This window comes from Salmo trutta, chromosome 4, assembly GCF_901001165.1.
Source record: "Salmo trutta chromosome 4, fSalTru1.1, whole genome shotgun sequence".
Taxonomy (NCBI): Eukaryota; Metazoa; Chordata; class Actinopteri; order Salmoniformes; family Salmonidae; genus Salmo; species Salmo trutta.
In genome coordinates this window covers 45,696,293-45,714,823 of record NC_042960.1, presented here as the reverse complement: position 1 = coordinate 45,714,823, position 18,531 = coordinate 45,696,293, and the positions used below count along the sequence as shown (strand labels likewise).

General features: G+C 40.5%; 1 protein-coding gene across 1 annotated transcript; it reads left to right on the top strand.

Annotated features, from left to right (window-relative positions):
* The first annotated feature begins 3,864 nt into the window (after positions 1-3,864).
* LOC115192455 (E3 ubiquitin-protein ligase RNF170-like) lies at positions 3,865-17,505 on the top strand. Its single transcript, XM_029750966.1, has 6 exons — positions 3,865-4,030; positions 5,426-5,480; positions 11,751-11,859; positions 15,336-15,409; positions 15,583-15,693; positions 16,386-17,505. Exons 1-6 carry the CDS (start codon positions 3,990-3,992, stop codon positions 16,701-16,703), a joined length of 708 nt encoding a protein of 235 aa, XP_029606826.1. The 5' UTR covers positions 3,865-3,989; the 3' UTR covers positions 16,704-17,505.
* Positions 17,506-18,531: the final 1,026 nt, after the last annotated feature.

Here is an 18,531-nt window from a genome sequence, read left to right as displayed (position 1 = left end):
CTTTTCAAACAAGTTACATTACACGTTATATTGGCTGACATTTGGTTAGCTATGCTATCCTTACAAACCGCATAGCATATCAGTACAGCAGTATGTACTGGTATGTTAGCTAGCTATCTAACGTTAGTTGGCTACTAATACATTGAACTTGCCAGCATATTAACTATATGCAATCTAACTAATAACTCAACGTTTATTGACTTGATTATTCACATCATTCTTAGCCTAGCTAAGTGGTGTTGTCGTTGTGCATTCTCAATGGACATTGTTAATTCAGGGTGCGTTCGTAAATTCGCTCTGGCTAGCTACTCCAATTTCAGAATACTCTCATCTGAGGGTGCCAGAGCGCAGAATAACTGATGAATTTACAAATGCTCAACACCAGTTGAATATGGCCAGTGTCAGTAAACGTCGGCAAAAAAGCGTAATTCATTTGTTGCCAGCAGCACAGTTACAGTTACAGTTAGTCCCCAACGCTCTGGATTACATGAAAACAGCCTGACCAGCTCTCTCATTTGTGTCTGGAAGAAGCTAGCCAATGTTAGATCAACCCTACTCCTCGGCCAGAGCGTCCAGTGTGCGCTCTGAACTCTCCGAGAGCGAAACACTATGAATTTAGGAACGGGCAATCTGACAACGCTCTGAATTTACGCACACCCAGAGCACACTGGCACTCCAGACTGAATTTACGAACACACCCCTAGTAATTTGTTATGCTAAAAAGCTAGCAAAAGGTTGCATAGCAACAGCATCAACTTCTGGTAGACAGGTGTAGCACTAGTATGCTCAACTAAAAGGGCACTGTTAGTTTACAGTATACTAAAATGAACTAATAGTATATAGTTTGTAGTATATACTCATTAGGTATGTAGTATACAGTATGTTGGCATGGGTATTCAAACACAGCTATGGACTCATCAGTCCATTTTATTGTTGAGGGTCGTATTGAGAGAAACCTCTGATGTTCTCTAGTATATTAGAACAGCTGGGGCCTTTTGTTCAACTTCATAGTTAAAAACACTATAACAATATTGAAGAAAATGAAACGTATTCTACAAGAGCCAATTTCAGTCCCTAAAAACACAACCCTATGGAACAATCGTTGGATAGCTTTCAGAATTAACCGATAAATTGGTCCACATGGAAAACTAAAGGCATAGAAACTGTAAATAACTTGATAATAGGAAATACATTTATTTCTAATACAGAATTACAAATACATTTTGGACTGACAAATGTACATACTATATGTTCAAATACATTCAACATAAAAGTTTTATATCACAACATTTCTGAACGATCTTGAGGGTATCCTTTTTGAGACAGAAAAGGATATGCATATGACAGGTAAGATATACAAAACCTTACAGAGAGCCTATCCAACTAACAATCTCTTAGAAAAAAACATACATTATGGGAAACAAGACGTAAAAATAACTGATATTGGCACAAGATGGAGGGAATGTTGGAACATAACTAAGTTAGCGAAAAAATGTGCGCTTAATCCAATATAAATTTATGCATAGAATTTATTACACAAGAGACAAAATGAACAAATTCTACAGCACAATGGTAAAACAAAAAATCACTCAATAAACCATGTGTTCTGGGAATGCTATAAAGTCCAAAAGTTATGGGCGGAGTTAGAAAGTTGGCTGTCAGATATTACAATGTAAATGTACTTTTAATCCGTCTGTCTGAATATTTCAAGACATGGCATAAGAGAGTGCAGTGAGATACTCATCTTGAAAAAACGTATAGTTAAAAACTGGAAATCAAACAATCCTCAATCGATAACACAATGGAATGGTCAAATTGTTTATTGTCTAAGTGTTGAAAGTATGTGGGCAACAGAGAGAAACAAAATGATGCAGTTTGAGGCCATGTGGCGAAGAGTGATGCGGGCGCTGGAGATGAGGGTGTGAGCAGGTGGGTCTGGGCAGGTGTGATGTGAATGTTTGTGAGCGTCTGTATGTTGTTATTTGTATGTGTATGCTTTGTATTGTAAAAAAAGATATATATACAGTACCAGTCAAAAGTAACACTTTTTTATTAGTACATGATTCCATATGTGTTATTTCATAGTTTTGATGTCTTCACTATTATTCTACAATGTAGAAAATAGTAAAAATAAAGAAAAAACATTGACTGAGTAGGTGTGTACAAACTTTTGACTGGTACTCTATATACACTATCGTTCAAAAGTTTGGGGTAACTTAGAAATGTCCTTGTTTTTGAAAGAAAACCACATTTTTTGTCCATTGAAATAACATCAAATTGATCAGAAATACAGTGTAGACATTGTTAATGTTGTAAATGACTGTTGTAATTGGAAACGGCTGATTTTTAATGGAATGTCTACATACTGTACGTGTACAGAGGCCCATTATCAGCAACCATCACTCCTGTGTTCCAATGGCACGTTGTGTTAGCTAATCCAAGTTTATAATTTTAAAAGGCTAATTGATCATTAGAAAACCCTTTTGCAATTATGTTAGCACAGCTGAAAACTGTTGTTCTGATTAAATAAGCAATTAAACTGGCCTTCTTTAGACTAGTTGAGTATCTGGAGCATCAGCATCTGTGGGTTCGAATGCAGGCTCAAAATGACCAGAAATAAATAACTTTCTTGTGAAACTCGTCAGTCTGTTCTTGTTCTGAGAATTGAAAGCTATTCTATGCGAGAACTGCCAAGAAACTGAAGATCTCGTACAACGCTGTGTACTACTTCCTTGACAGAACAGGGCAAACTGGCTCTAACCAGAATAGAAAGAGGAGTGGGAGGCCCCGGTGCACAACTGAGCAAGAGGACAAGTACATTAGAGTGTCTAGTTTGAGAAACAGACGCCTCACAAGTCGTCAACTTGCAGCTTCATTAAATAGTACCCGCAAAACACCAGTCTCAACATCAACAGTGAAGAGGCGACTCCGTGCAGCTGGCTTTTCATTCAAAATCAAGGACATTTCTAAGTGACCCCAAACTTTTGAACGGTAGTGTATTTTGTAATGTATTTAACCTGGACTTGCTGGCCAGCCATGATGCCTTATTAAGGAATCTGGGACAAACCGCTAGTAATCAGTGTGTGTGTTTGTGTGACATGGGACTTTAGCCATCTCCAGCGGCAAAGTCACTGTTAGTGGCCCCTGTGACATCGATCAACTCTTGTTGTAATTAGACATTCTGAGGCATTTTTACCTTCTTCTTTTGGCCAAGAACTGTAAGGTAAACGTTTGTGTAAATGTTGTTACTCATTATCATGGCAGACTGGGAATTCAGTTGTAGTCTTGACCTTGGGCATTGCTAATCTGTATCTACCAGTACCAATGTGCCAGACTTATGTATGAAGACTATTATGATGCCAATCCTAGTGAATTTAGAGAGGGTTTGATATTCCTTTCAACTGGGTAGCTCTTTAACAGTAGTTTAATACATATGGATAGACAGCAATAAGCTATTTCACAACTCTATTTCACCACCACAGAGCTGGTGTTTTATGGTAAAAAAATGTGGGCCAGGGCTGAGTAAACGTATAGTAAATAATTGATCAAGTTGGACTAAAAAGGTGGGGTCAAAGAGGATAGCTTTGACCTTGCGTGGGTGGTCACATGATCAAAATAGAATGTGGAGATGGGAGAGGTCACAGTTATTTTGTTTTGAACCCTTCTTGATTTCATGTTATAATCAAATTTACCAATCACATCTATCACATATGAGAGAATCTGCTTCTATGTTATACTAGTACATTGTCACTCAATGGTCTCTCTAGGTCACTTCCAGGCAGGCAGGCAGCCCTCAGCACCCAGATCGAAAGGCCTAGTTAATGATTAACAATACCAGTCAGATTTATTGTGTACAGTGATGCTGTCAGGAAGCATTTCCTTCTCTAGCCTGTCCGGGAAACACACACTCTACAGACACACTCTCAGGCTCTCTGCCTGTGTACAGCTACCATACCTATACTTCTAGCTCTAGATCAGACAGCTGCCAGATGAATCAGACCATGCAACCCTCCCACAGCTCTCATCCCAGGTAAGTCTTCTTTTCTCTGGGCATAAACAGAGGATCTATACCCTCTCCTCTACACACCACCCACTCACACACTGCAGAGGCTGCTAGTGGAGGTGTGGTTGGGTGTTTCATGTATGGGTGTCAGAAAATGTGGGTGCTTGGTACATAGACTGTAACGGTCTGGTATCTTAGGATTTTCACGGTTAACTAGTTTGGGTAGTTGGTATAGGGGGAACATAATGGGGCATCTACAGTAGTATCTGGTTACTGGCTTTTCTACAAAACTAACTAAACTTGCACTGGGTAGTTAGCCATAAGATCCCAGTTATGATCCCAAGTTTATATTTACAATTTTTTTAAATGAAATATCACATTTACATAAGTATTCAGACCTTTTACTCTGTACTTTGTTGAAGCACCTTTCGCAGCCTCAAGTCTTCTTGGGTATGACGCTACAAGCTTGGCACATGTGTATTTGGGAGTTTCTCCCATTCTTCTCTGCAGATCCTCTCAAGCTCTGTCAGGTTGAATGGGGAGTGTCGCTGCAAAGCTATTTTCAGGTCTCTCCAGAGATGTTTTATCGGGTTCAAGTCCGGGCTCTGGCTGTGCAACTCAAGGACATTCAGAGACTCATCCCGAAGCCACTCCTGCGTTGTCTTGGCTGTGTTTAGGGTTGTTGTCCTGTTGGAAGGTGAACCTTCACCCCAGTCTGAGGTCCTGAGCACTCTGGAGCAGGTTTTCATCAAGGATCTCTCTGTACTTTGCTCCATTCATCTTTACTTCGAACCTGACAAGTCTCCCAGTCCCTGCAGCTGAAAAACATCCCCACAGCATGATGCTACCAACACCTTGCTTCACTGTAGGGATGGTGCCAGGTTTCCTCCAGACGTGACACTTGGCATTCAGGCCAAAGAGTTCAATCTTGGTTTCATCAGACCAGAGAATCTTGTTTCTCATGGTCTGAGAGTCGTTAAGGTGCCTTTTGGCAAACTCCAACCTGGCTGTCATGTGCCTTTTACTGAGGAGAGGCTTCCGTCTGGCCACTATACTATAAAGGCCTGATTGGTGGAGCGCTGCAGAGATGGTTGTCCTTCTGGAAGGTTCTCCCATCTCCACAGAGGAGCTCTGGAGCTCTGTCAGAGTGACCATCGGGTTCTTGGTCACCTCCCTGACCAAGGCCCTTCTCCCCTGATTGCTCAGTCTCATAGCAAAGGGTCTGAATAGTAATGTAAATAAGGTATTTCTGTTTTTTATTTGTAATACATTTGCAAGAATGTCTTAAAACCTATTTTTGCTTTTTCATTATGGGGTATTGTGTGTAGAGTTATTTAATCCATTTTAGAATAAGGCTGTAATGTAAAAAAAGAATTGAAAAAAGGAAGGGGTCTGAATACTTTCCGAATGCACCTCCTATAGATCCTCAGAACACACACAGGACCGAACAGCCCTCAAACATGTAAGCTACAACAAGGTGAGGCCACACACACACACACACACACACACACACACACACACACACACACACACACACACACACACACAGAGAGAGAGAGAGGGTGTTTCATTCAGTATGGATATCAATGTAAACAGCATTTGTGGAGTTGAATGTTGCTTTCCTCTGCCCTGGTTTCAAAAGGAAAACATCCACCATCTAGTTAGGTAACTTTAGCTACTTAGCTAAACAATGGAAGGTACACAATCCATGGCCACATAGCTAGATGGCTATGTGTAAATTAGCTTGAAGTGTAAAAAAGTGAAAAGTAATCGAAACAAGTTGAGAAAAAAGTAACTAAAAGAAACGTGTTTTATTATCTTCTGAATGAATTTGTTTCTCCTGTCTTAAATGTAGCTAGAAGTTCTATTTTGCTATCTCCCAAAATAAATGCCATCTCTTTGATGAGTAGTGTGGTGGCTAATTTCTGCATTACCAAATGAGAAGTTACAAACACACCAGTCCGAGTTAAACTACATATTTAATACTTAAGATACTTTTGCAAAAGTACTTGACCCCCAATAATGCATTCTCTCGAATGAACCAGGAAGGTGATTACAGAATGGCTACAGGGATCTTTTATAGCAACGATACACCCCCTTCAACGTACATTGACAAACCACAGATACTTAGTAACAGTTCACAAAGGTTAAGTTTTGTATGACAGATATCAATAAAACACATCAGACAGTAACTGCTATGTCAACAGGATTAATGATATAGCCCAGTATCTGGTCTCCTTAGAACCGTCCCTCGCTGGTACGGTATTGAACAAAAACACAATTTCATCCAATGGCATATATCAATTGTCAACTCTAGATACTCCCATCTCAAGCAAACCCCCTCTTGACCCTACTCCTGGACAGGCTCACTGGGGGGAGTGAGCCTCTAGGCCATGTATTATCACAGGATAAGTGTGACATCTAAGAGAGGACATAAAGGGTCCATTTACTGCCATAATCCTCCCCGCAATAAGGAAAAGGAGGGAGTGACTTGCTCACAGACATTGTGGAGACAAGTCATTGGTTCCCCATTAATCACGCCATCCCTTCACATGGTTTAAGAATAAGTAAAGACACATTCCCATATGAAGACAAATCTGACCTCTCCCCTCTCTGGGCCCCAAGTGTCTGAGCCCCAGCTAAGGTAGACGTGCAACTGAAAAGACACCAGAGTCCAATGGACACTTTCTAATGACAAGTACCTCAAGTAAGCATATTATACTAATAAAACATCTTAATTTTCTATGTTACCCAACTAATTCTGATTCGTCCACGACAGTAGTTTATTCAGTGAATCAGGTCATCTTCATGGTAACCAAAAACTCGTTCTGCCATTTACATAGAGATCCTATTATATTACTATGTCATAAACTGTTAAATTTCCAAAATGGGGCCAAAATGGCAGCCATATTGGTCAGGGAAAAATCTAAAACCAGTGTAATTGGAATGAATGGCAGTAGAGGCATTAGCAGGGGTGAAAGTAAGGCGGTACAGTTCGGTATGGCGTTCAGTCAAATGAGAATAGAGGTATGCCGTACCGGTAAAACATGAGCCTATCACAATAATTAAAACAAAATGTCCTAGAAAACTCTAGGCTATTTAAAAAAATATATATATATTTCACCTTTATTTAACCAGGTAAGCTAGTTGAGAACAATTTCTCATTTACAACTGCGACCTGGCCAAGATAAAGCAAAGCAGTGCGGCACAAACAACAACACAGAGTTACACATGGAATAAACAAGCGTACAGTCAATAACACAATAGAAAAAAAAGAGTCTATATACAGTGTGTGCAAATGGCGTGAGGAGGTAAGGCAATAAATAGGCCATAGTAGCGAAGTAGTTACAATTTAGCAAATTAACACTGGAGTGATAAATAGCAGATGATGGTGTGCAACTAGGAATACTGGTGTGCAAAAGAGCAGAAAAGTAAATAAAAACAATATGGGGATGAGGTAGGTAGATTGGGTGGGCTATTTACAGATGGGCTATGTACAGCTGCAGCGATCGGTTAGCTGCTCAGATAGCTGATGTTTAAAGTTAGTGAGGGAAATATAAGTCTCCAGCTTCAGCGATTTTTGCAATTCGTTCCAGTCACTGGCAGCAGAGAACTGGAAGGATGGCGGCCAAAGAAGGTGTTGGCTTTGGGGATGACCAGTGAGATATACCTGCTGGAGCGCGTGATACGGGTGGATGTTGTTATCGTGACCAGTGAGCTGAGATAAGGTGGAGCTTTAGCTAGCATAGACTTATAGATGACCAGGAGCCAGTGGGTCTGGCGACGAATATGTAGCGAGGGCCAGCCGACTAGAGCATACAGGTCGCAGTGGTGGGTGGTATAAGGGGCTTTGGTGACAAAACAGATGGCACTGTGATAGACTGCATTCAGTTTGCTGAGTAGAGTATTGGAAGCTATTTTGTAGATGACATCGCCGAAGTCGAGGATCGGTAGGATAGTCAGTTTTATTTACACCATTATTTATCAATATCGTATATCAGAGGCATAAAAATGAGCGAATGGACTTGAAAACAGGTGGTATATCCTACGCTCCAAAATGCGATGTGGTTAAACTAAAACACTGACATTTTGCCAAGGCAGAGATGAGTGGCCGACACCAAAACGCGCACGGACAGCAGTGGACGCGTAAATTCTGGCCTAATGACAATCGCCAAATTTCATTACACTTTGTGATGTTTTGTGTAAGAGATGTCTCTTTCCATTCACCACTGTTTGGAGACTGGGAATATGCTGCGAGTGGATGAACACATTTTTTATTTTTTATTTAACCTTTACTTAACTTGCTTGGGTAGGAGTCGTTTGAAGTGATTGTTTGACAATCAGATGAAAACATCATGACTGGTTGTGTTTATGCCACAATAAAAGTAATACATTTTAAAAGTTAAATGACAAATATATACAACTAGGCCCACAGTGATCCCATTGAATTATGCGCAACGACGTGCATATATAGAAGGTGAAATACTTTCACCCCTGGCCATAGGTGATGCATTTCCTGCTTTTACTTAGACAGGAAAATAAAAGTAAGGCATGCTATGTATCAGAAATTGTGTAATGGAATTATAGTCAACCTAAAATATTGTCATATAATAATAAATACAGTTCATACAGGTTTTATGAACATTTTCTGTATAAATAGCATCTAAAAAATATGTAAGCAGACCATAAATGTCTCAGATTTTATTTTTATATATAGCTGTGAGTGCTATTGTATGATACAATATCAGTACTTGTTGCATTTACAATTTACAACTAGTCCTATCATGAACTGATATGAGCCAGTGTATGTACGGCTGTGGATTGACTGCATTGTTGGAATGTAATGTTAACATATTGTCAGTTAATTAAAAACATTTATGGAATCATTCCTCTAAAACTGCCTGGCTAGCTAGCTAACACACATACTGTACAGTGCAGATCAATTCTTCACATTCATTGTTTTACACAATATCTTATCACAGCACTGGCAAACCATGGTAGACCAACTCCCTAACCAACATGGCTGACATTTGGACCATCAGAAGGAGGTTAAAGACCATTCTAGTATTCTCATTTTTAATTCTATGGCATACATGCCTTCAAACTATCATAAAACCCTTAAATGATGCACTTACCTAAAGAAATGTTTCAGAGGCTCGATGCAACACCCTTACACAATTCCCTTAGAGAAGGGAAAAATATAAGTTCAACTTCATATTCATCATCTCCAGCACCAACATACTGTACATGAAAATAACGTGTTAATATGTTTTGTAGTAAAAAAGAGAGGAAGATAGGTGTTTCAATTAACATCACCAACTAACTAGTAGACAATACATCCCCCCCCCCCACACACACACACACACACACACACACACACACAAAACATTCAAACTTGCCATTTTCACATACAATGTTGGTGTTTATATACAGTTGAAGTCGGAAGTTTACATACATTTAGCTTGGAGTCATTAAAACTCGTTTTTCAACTACTCCACAAATTTCTTGTTCACAAACTGTAGTTTTTGCAAGTCAGTTAGGGCATCTAGTTTGTGCATGACACAAGTAATTTTTCCAGCAATTGTTTACAGACAGATTATTTCACTTATAATTCACTGTATCACAATTCCAGTGGGTCAGAAGTTTACATACACTAAGTTGACTGTGCCTTTAAACAGCTTGGAAAATTCCAGAAAATTATGTCATGGCTTTAGAAGCTTCTGATAGGCTATTGACATCATTTGAGTCAATTGGAGGTGTACCTGTGGATGTATTTCAAGGTCTGCCTTCAAACTCAGTGCCAATTTGCTTTACATCATGGGAAAATCAAAAGAAATTTAGCTAAGATCTCAGAAAAAAAATTGTAGACCTCCACAAGTCTGGTTCATCCTTGGGAGCAATTTCCAAGCGCCTGAAGGTACCACGTTCATCTGTACTAACAACAGTACGCAAGTATAAACACCATGGGACCACGCAGCCGTCATACCGCTCAGGAAGGAGACGCTTTCTGTCTCCTAGAGATTAACGTACTTTGGTGCGAAAAGTGCAAATCAATCCCAGAACAACAGCAAAGGACCCTGTGAAGATGCTGGAGGAAACAGGTACAAAAGTATCTATATCCACAGTAAAACGAGTCCTATATCAACATAACCTGAAAGGCCGCTCAGTAAGGAAGAAGCCACTGCTCCAAAACCACCATAAAATAGCCAGACTACGGTTTGCAACTGCACATGGGGACAAAGATCGTACTTTTTGGAGAAATGTCCTCTGGTCTGATGAAACAAAAATAGAACTGTTTGACCATAATGACTTTCATTATGTTTGTAGGAAAAAGGGGGAGGCTTGCAAGCCGAAGAATACCATCCCAACCGTGAAGCACGGGGGTGGCAGCATCATGTTGTGGGAGTGCTTTGCTGCAGGAGGGACTGGTGCATTTCACAAAATAGATGGCATCATGAGGGAGGAAAATTAGGTGGATGTATTGAAGCAACATCTCAAGACATCAGTCAGGAAGTTAAAGCTTGGTCGCAAATGGGTCTTCCAAATGGACAATGACCCCAAGCATATTTCCAAAGTAGTGGCAAAATGGCTTAAGGACAACAAAGTCAAGGTATTGGAATGGACATCACAAAGCCCTGACCTTAATCCTATAGAAAATTTGTGGGCAGAACTGAAAAAGCGTGTGAGCAAGGAGACCTACAAACCTGACACAGTTACACCAGCTCTGTCAGGAGGAATGGGCCAAAATTCACCCAACTTATTGTGGGAAGCTTATGGAAGGCGACCCAAAACTGAGCAATTTAAAGTCAATGCTACCAAATACTAATTGAGTGTATGTAAACTTCTGACCCACTGGGAATGTGATGAAAGAAATAAAAGCTGAAATAAATCATTCTCTCTACTATTATTCTGACATTTCACAATTAAAATGAAGTGGGGATCCTAACTGACCTAAGACAGGGAATTTTTACTAGGATTAAATGTCAGAAATTGTGAAAACGGAGTTTAAATGTATTTGGCTAAGGTGTATGTAAACTTCCGACTTCAACTGTATGTTGATGTTCGGGTGGTGCTTGAGATTTTTTAAATGTCCCTTTAAGGATAACACTTAAGATGTTTCATGCAAATGCTATGAAGGGTTCTAAGCCCTAATGTGACAACCAATACAATCACATAGCAGTGTCAATCAAAAGATACAATAGACACTACAAGGTGTTGATCATTTTTTGTACACTCAGTGCATGTCCATTTAAAAGTGGTTACAATTCATGACATTTTGATTATGTTAGTATGATACACTAACGGAAATGTACATTTTTATCAAGGTTTTGACATTTTTATTTGTACTTTTTGAAAATACTAATATTAATGGACAAAAAAAATCTCTAAATTAACTGATAACGCTCACTAATACCCATTAATGTTATTAATAATGCTGAGAACAGAGGCAGTCTGGAGTGAAGGAGATCGTAGAGCTCCATCCAGCTGGCAAGCTAACTTAGACTTTGATCATTTCAGAGCTGATATTTCCTTATGATGAGGTCCACTGTGATTTATAAGACTTTGGCTTCATCTCTTTTCAGGTGTTTGTTTCTGTTATTGTCCTGCTATTCCAGGGGGGTGTATCTCATATTCATGAGGGCCACAGTGTCCAATCACTCTTTTGTGATCAATTAAGTGCAGAGGAGAAACAGAAACCTTTGTTATATTTATCTCTAACCGTACCAATGTACTCCTCTTTCTCAAGGACACCTCTCAGATCTGTCCATCTGCGGGCCACAGAGACTGGCTCTGCCCTGTGTGTCTGCAAACTGCCAGCTTCCCTGTACAGACCAACTGTGGCCATCTCTTCTGTGGTAAGACAGCACCACACACCATCCCCCGAAACCAGAATTTGATCAGTTTTATCTATGGATCAAGAGAGATTTGTACAGAAAGAAAGAGGTCTTCAGGGCCCAGAAGGTAGCATATTAACATTTACATCAAATCAAATCCAATCAAGCTTTATTTATACAGCACAATGCAACGCAATGTGCTTCCCAGGAAAAAAAATTTTTTTTTAAATTATGAAAATAAAAAATGAAATATTTATTACGCAACAAACGTAAGAGGATAAAAAACAAAAGAAAAACCATAAAGACTGAACGACTAAAAATCACCCTAAGGAAAAGCAAAGCTAAAACGGTGTGTTTTAAATATAGTATGTCCACAGTTTCGGCACCCTTCAGGTACGCTGTGCCAATTGTGAGCCGCCCTATGGGACTCCCGATCACGGCCGGTTGTGATACAACCCGGGATCAAACCTGGGTCTGTAGTGACACCTCTAGCACTGCGATGCAGTGCCTTAGACCGCTGCATCACTCGGGAGGCCCCCATCTGGCATTTCTAATTGCCATGCTACATGTGCCAAGTTGCTCTCTCAGAATATCATAATGGAGCTGCAACTTTGACTTTCTTCACTTCCGCTCTGCCTTTCTGCAATTTCTCTTGAATTGATTCGTTTCCTCACTCATCCAAGTGGCTCTCTGTTTGGATGTGGCCTTTTTCAACCTTACTGGAGCTGTGCTATCAATGGTTGCACTTCATTTGCTATTAAAGTGATCAACTAAATCATCACCTACAAGGCAGAGTAGGTGATCGAGTATTGTTCATACACTCAATAAAATCTGTAGCTACTTCAGAGGTAAGATGGCGTTTCTTAATATTGCGTTCAGTATTACCCTGTGCTATGGGCAACAAGGTAGTACAAAATACACAGTGGACATCAGATAAAGCAACATCAACTATAGAAGATATGTCAATAGAAAGCCCCTTGGTAATAACAGGTCCAGAGTATGGCCTGGGTATTCCCAGTAACATGTTGGATGAAGTCCATAAAGCTCAAAAGATGAATAAATTCAATGGCTTTGGAGTCAGTCTCTTTGTCAACATGAATATTAAAACCACCCAACACAATTATTTTATCATTGTTCTCAAGCACAATAGACAATAGTTTAGAGAAACAGTAAAGAAAGTGTGGCCGTGCTTTGGTGGACAGCACTGGTGGCTGACATTGAAACAGTATGGCATGATGCTCAAAAGACCCAAAGTCGCCAAAAAAAAAGTCCTTACAGCTGAGAGCAGTAGTTAAAATAGATAAATACTGTAAATACTGTAGTGCTGCTCTTATTGAAGCCTCCTCCTGGATTACAGCTTTTCATACTCTGTCAGAAAAGGGAAAAAGGCTGTCCTCTACCCTTTTCCCCTTTTCTGACAGAGTACAAAAAGCTATAATCCAGGAGGAGGCTTCAATAAGAGCGGCACTACAGTCTGAAGACATCCATGTTTCAGTGAGAAACATGCAATCAACTTTGAGCTCTGTAATGAGGTCATTCATGAGAAAGGTTTTACTAGTGATTGCTCTAACATTTAAAAGCGACATATTCAATGAGTGTGGGCCACTCTGCCCCTGGGGCAACTGCCTCAAGGTAACCAATGGAATAACAACCAAATGATTAACGTTTCAACCACATTTTCTGATAGTCTCCAATCTATCAGAATGGTAGGAGATGACAGTTTGCATAAACTCACCAGAAGGCAGAGTTAAGGGAACATAAATTAAGTTACTCAAAATAACCCTAGAGCCGTTTCTACAGAAGTTGATGCTTTCCAAATCCTCTGTTCCTTATTCTGCCAGGGAGAATCGTCTATTTATAGAATCGTCCACGTCTATTTCTATGAGCACAAGCGCTGTTCATGACACAAACTGTTCATACCTCTCTTTTTGGTGGAGATAATTTTGCAGGTTTAAAGCTTATTTCCTGCAATTCTACACATTTTATCATGGCGTGCAAAAATAATTTTGTAGTTTTAAAGCACATTTTCTAATGTGTATTCATGTGGTATTTGAATGACTCAAAAATTACAACAATATCTTTGGGCTAAAAAAACTGACATGGGCTAGTTGATCTGGGCATTATATTATTCTAAATAGCTCTCTAAGGAATGAAGTGTCTGACTTGTCAAGAGGAACTGATGATACACTACCCAATTTCAAATTGCACCTTGGGCATTTTACTACTACAACTTTCAAGAGTAAGTTTAAAGCCGGGCTGAGTTCCTTAAAAAAAAACACGGGACGGGGCCAGAGATAATTATTCTCTTCCCTGTGCTAGCGATGGGGTTTATATAAAAATTGGAGTCCTCCCTCAGATCTCCTAAAGCAAAGGTTGTTAAAACCTAAGTGAGGAGCTTACATAAGAAAATGCCATACAACATACTGACTACAGCAGCAGGTCAGGGGGGGATCTGTTCATTAATTAACTCTATTGTCTGTCCATCTGCCTGTCCATCATGAGGCTGTCTGGTCAATGAAATTTTCCGTCTGTGTCATGTGATGAGAGCCCCAAGACCTGTCTAGCCTGGGGGGTTAATATTTGACAATCGTTGCTATAGTGAACCAGTGTGTGGCTCCCACCTGAAAGAGATCACACACACTCAGGCTTTGATCATTCACGCACACCTCTCTCATTTGGCCAGAGGGTATCTATGGAAACCATGGAAAAGAGGAACTCCCCCAGCCATCCACAGTCTTAAAGAGTCCTAGGATATGGTGATCATATGGCATTGTTATGACAACGCTAACCTGGTTGCTAGTCTGTTCGTTTGCGTGCTGTAATACTTGTAATATTTGACGTGTGCTGGATTTAGTTTGTCAAGCTTAATAGAACCAATAAATACTCCCAAAAGTGCAAAATACAAATTTTCTAAATCAAGAGTACCAAGTATTTTACACATTTTAAATACTTTTCGACCCAGTTCTGTTTGCTATCCCTGAGTATGCAACGGATCAGTTGAGTAATTCCATCATCAGTTTTGTATTTTGTAGTAAAACTGTCTGTTTTGGCCATAATCTCATTACAGAAGTGGGACAACAGTGATAGACAGCTATATGAGTGGTGGATTCAGATAGTGGTTGATAATGGTAGTAGCATATGTCAATCTCCTCTCCCTGTCCTTCACCAGTGTCTGTGTCATCATCACGTGATGCAATAACTACTCCACCCAACCTGCCCCTCTTACCCATGCCTCCCCCTAAGAGAGAGAGAGGAGCTGTACTTAGTTAATTAACATTCAGTAGACAAGGTCATGTCACTAGTACAACAGCTTCTCATGCTGCCGTCAGCATTTTGCTCATACCCGCATTTTACTCAATCCCGCTATAATATGAACACATTACACTAGCAATATGACAGTTTCCCTAATGGTGAATTGTGGTTTTTGGGGTACAAATATTAATGGAAAGAGTAGTGATTGAGTACTTATTTATGTTACCTTGTTTCTCTGTCTGCAGCTCCCTGTCTGATCTCATACTGGAGACTTGGGTCCTGGCTGGATGCCATCAGCTGCCCTCTGTGTAGACAAAGGGTAAGCAAGACACATCCAACTGTAGAAACATCCATTATTACCATGATATTACACTTGTTATCCGACAAGAAAAATAGCAAAACTATGTTGAATAAAAGTGATAAATAATGGTTCAGAATTGATTGAATGTAACTGGAATGGATTTTCTCTCTCTCTCTTTCTCTCTCTCTCAGGTCAGTGTCCTGTGTTGTCTATTCGGTGAGGGTCAGTCAGACAGAAAGGAGAGGGAGGTTCTGGGAGAAATTACAGACTACAACAAACGCTACTCAGGAACCCCTCGAAGGGTCAGTACCACCATAGACCATATATTACATTGTTCTATCTCTATGAGTACCACACACAACATTTATTAAAACATGCTACAACCACACTACAACCTAGTAACACACAAGACCTTCAGATAATCTTTACCAATTAAACCATACAACACATTCTCAAGGGTCTTTCTGCAGGTATTTTTCGCTCTCTAGACTAGAGCTTCATAGCCTTTGTTATACTGTCGATAGCTTGCTCTCTCTCACCTTTTATGAACATATCAGGTTCTGTGATTTAATTTTGACCTTGAATGTGGCTGCAGAAAAGATGGCAGTATTTACATGATAATAAAGGTGAGCTCCTTTCTCATCCCTCTGATAATGGTTCTGTAACTGGAATACTGCTTACGCAACCACCGCATAGAGACTGTATTGTACAAGGACAATGGAAGGAAATCACACTAAAGTAGAATACAATTCTCTCTCACTCCTGTGGTTGATACTGTTGGGTACATCTCAATACTCTAAAGTGGCCACCTATCCTCATTTTCTTTACTTCATCTGGACTGATCTAAAATAAGAAAACGTTACAAAACCTTTTGCTACATCGTGCTCTACTCTAGTGAACACGAGCCAGATCTCTGTCCCACCTGAAGCCAGGTGAGGTGATCGTGACACCCTCTACTCACACCTGTGCCCCTGTCTTGTCTTCTGTCCCTTAGGTGACAGACTACTTGTGTGACACGCCCCTGTTCCTGCAGCTGCTAGCCCGCGGCCTGGGCGCTATGGGGGGGCTCGTGTGCCTCTTCTTTCTCAGAGTGGTGCTCTGCTGTCTTGGGGCCATGGTGTCCCTCTCCTCTGCCCCCCTGGACACTCCATCCTCCCTGTCTAGCCTCCTGGGGGTCCTGGATGACCTGGTGGTGGTCTTCCTGCTGCTCACCTGTGTTATCAACATCAACCAGCAAATGACGCCAGAGAGTGGGAACTCCTCAGCACACACAGCCACACAGGGAGTAGGTCTGCTCAGTAACTCGCTGTAGCAGCAGAGATGCTAACCTGCAGTGATTTCACCTTTGTTTCAACAGGAGATGTCAAGGTGAAGAAAGGATTTTTGAGCGAGACCTAGCAGAATGTCAGCAGCGTCCGTCTGCTGGTTTTCATCCTGGTGTTAGCAGGTGTTGGACTCACTGTAGCACTGGCATAGACAACCTTTAGGTTTACAGCTAATTACAGGCGAACAGCAGGCAGTCTAACCAGGGGCCCAGTTTATGCGTTGATGAATGTATGCTGACGTAGGTGTCTCAACCGTCTCAGACCTTGCCTTCTTTCTTTCCTTCATGACCAGTGATCTGGTGAGATGGTGGAACCTACACAACTAGTTTCTCCATACATGCGGTGTAGGCCTACCAGTGGAGGCTGGTGGGAGGAGCTATAGGAGGACAGGCTCATTATAATGGCTGGAATGGAATTTATGGAACGGCATCTAACATAATTCTATTCTAGCCATTACAACCAGCCTCCACTGAGTCCTACTCAACTCAGTTGAGAGTGGGCATGTTTGATGGATTACGATGTAGTATTTTATGTAGCATTTTAATATGTTTTTTTGTGTAGTGTTTATTTCTACTCCTACAGTATATACAGTACCTGTAGTCTTTATTTTGGAGACAGGTATGGTTATCACTGGCCTTCAGTGGTTCAGTAAGACCTGGGGTCTGTTCAGGAGGGTGCAGATTAAATGTAGGCCTATTGTGTTGCACCCTGTCAACGCAACCCTGCTGTTTTTCAGTGATGTCAGTACTGTAAAATTAAACTGTAAATACTTGATATTTTACCAAGGCATTGTTGAATACTTGCTTCTGACTGGCATTCTAGAGCGTGCATTATGTAAGGGATAATCAAGGAGGGGCTATGCTTTCTATGGAAAATAATGAACACGTGGAAGGTGTGTTCCACGACACACCACTAGCGGAGTGGAACTGACCTTCCATGGAGTTGCATTATTTTCTGGAGAACGCAAGTTGATTATCCCTTTTATATTTATCATATCCGTGGTATACATTCTCAATGTTCCATTGCCATACTGGCTGGCAACATTCTTATCCCTTGCTTGCTATCTAGCCAACTATGGCTAACTTACATTCGCGCCAAAAAAGTGCAGCCAAAGTAACTGCATTTGCATTTGTTTAAGCTGTTTTCTAGAGACCTTGAATGTGGATACATCCATAACAATGAACTAATAATGTGCGATTTCGCCTGGCATAGAACATTTGCCCTCTCGCCAGGCCACTGTTCAGAATAGATAGCCAACTACACAGCTAACACAATAATTTCAAACTGAAGCTGGAATGAAAGCGAACGAGCTGCATTTCGTGTTTTTCTTTTCTTTGTATATATCCAAAGAAATTATGCAGATTCATGATTTCGGCTGGCTGAGAAAATCTGCAAGCCTGTCTTTCTCGAGACGTTCATTACCATACGACAGCTGGAGATTGAATTTTAATATTGAAACAATGTTTGAATTTTGGAGAGACAGACAGCAAGGTTATTACAAATCTCCGCTGTTGAAAACCAAATGCTAGTCTAAAAGAAATGGGAGATAATGTCTAGATACTTTTTACAGTGTAGATCTAGTATATAAATGGCCTGGCTGAACTGATTATCCAGTCAGATGCACAGTCAGATGGAGTAAATAGGTATAGATTTAGCCTGTGGTCATTTATGAATTATAAACTGGGTGGTTCGAGCCCTGAATGCTGATTGGCTGAAAGCCGTGTTATATCAGACCATATACCATGGGTATGACAAAACATTTATTTGAAAATGCCCTAATTACTTTGGTAACCAGTTTATAATAGCAATAAGGCA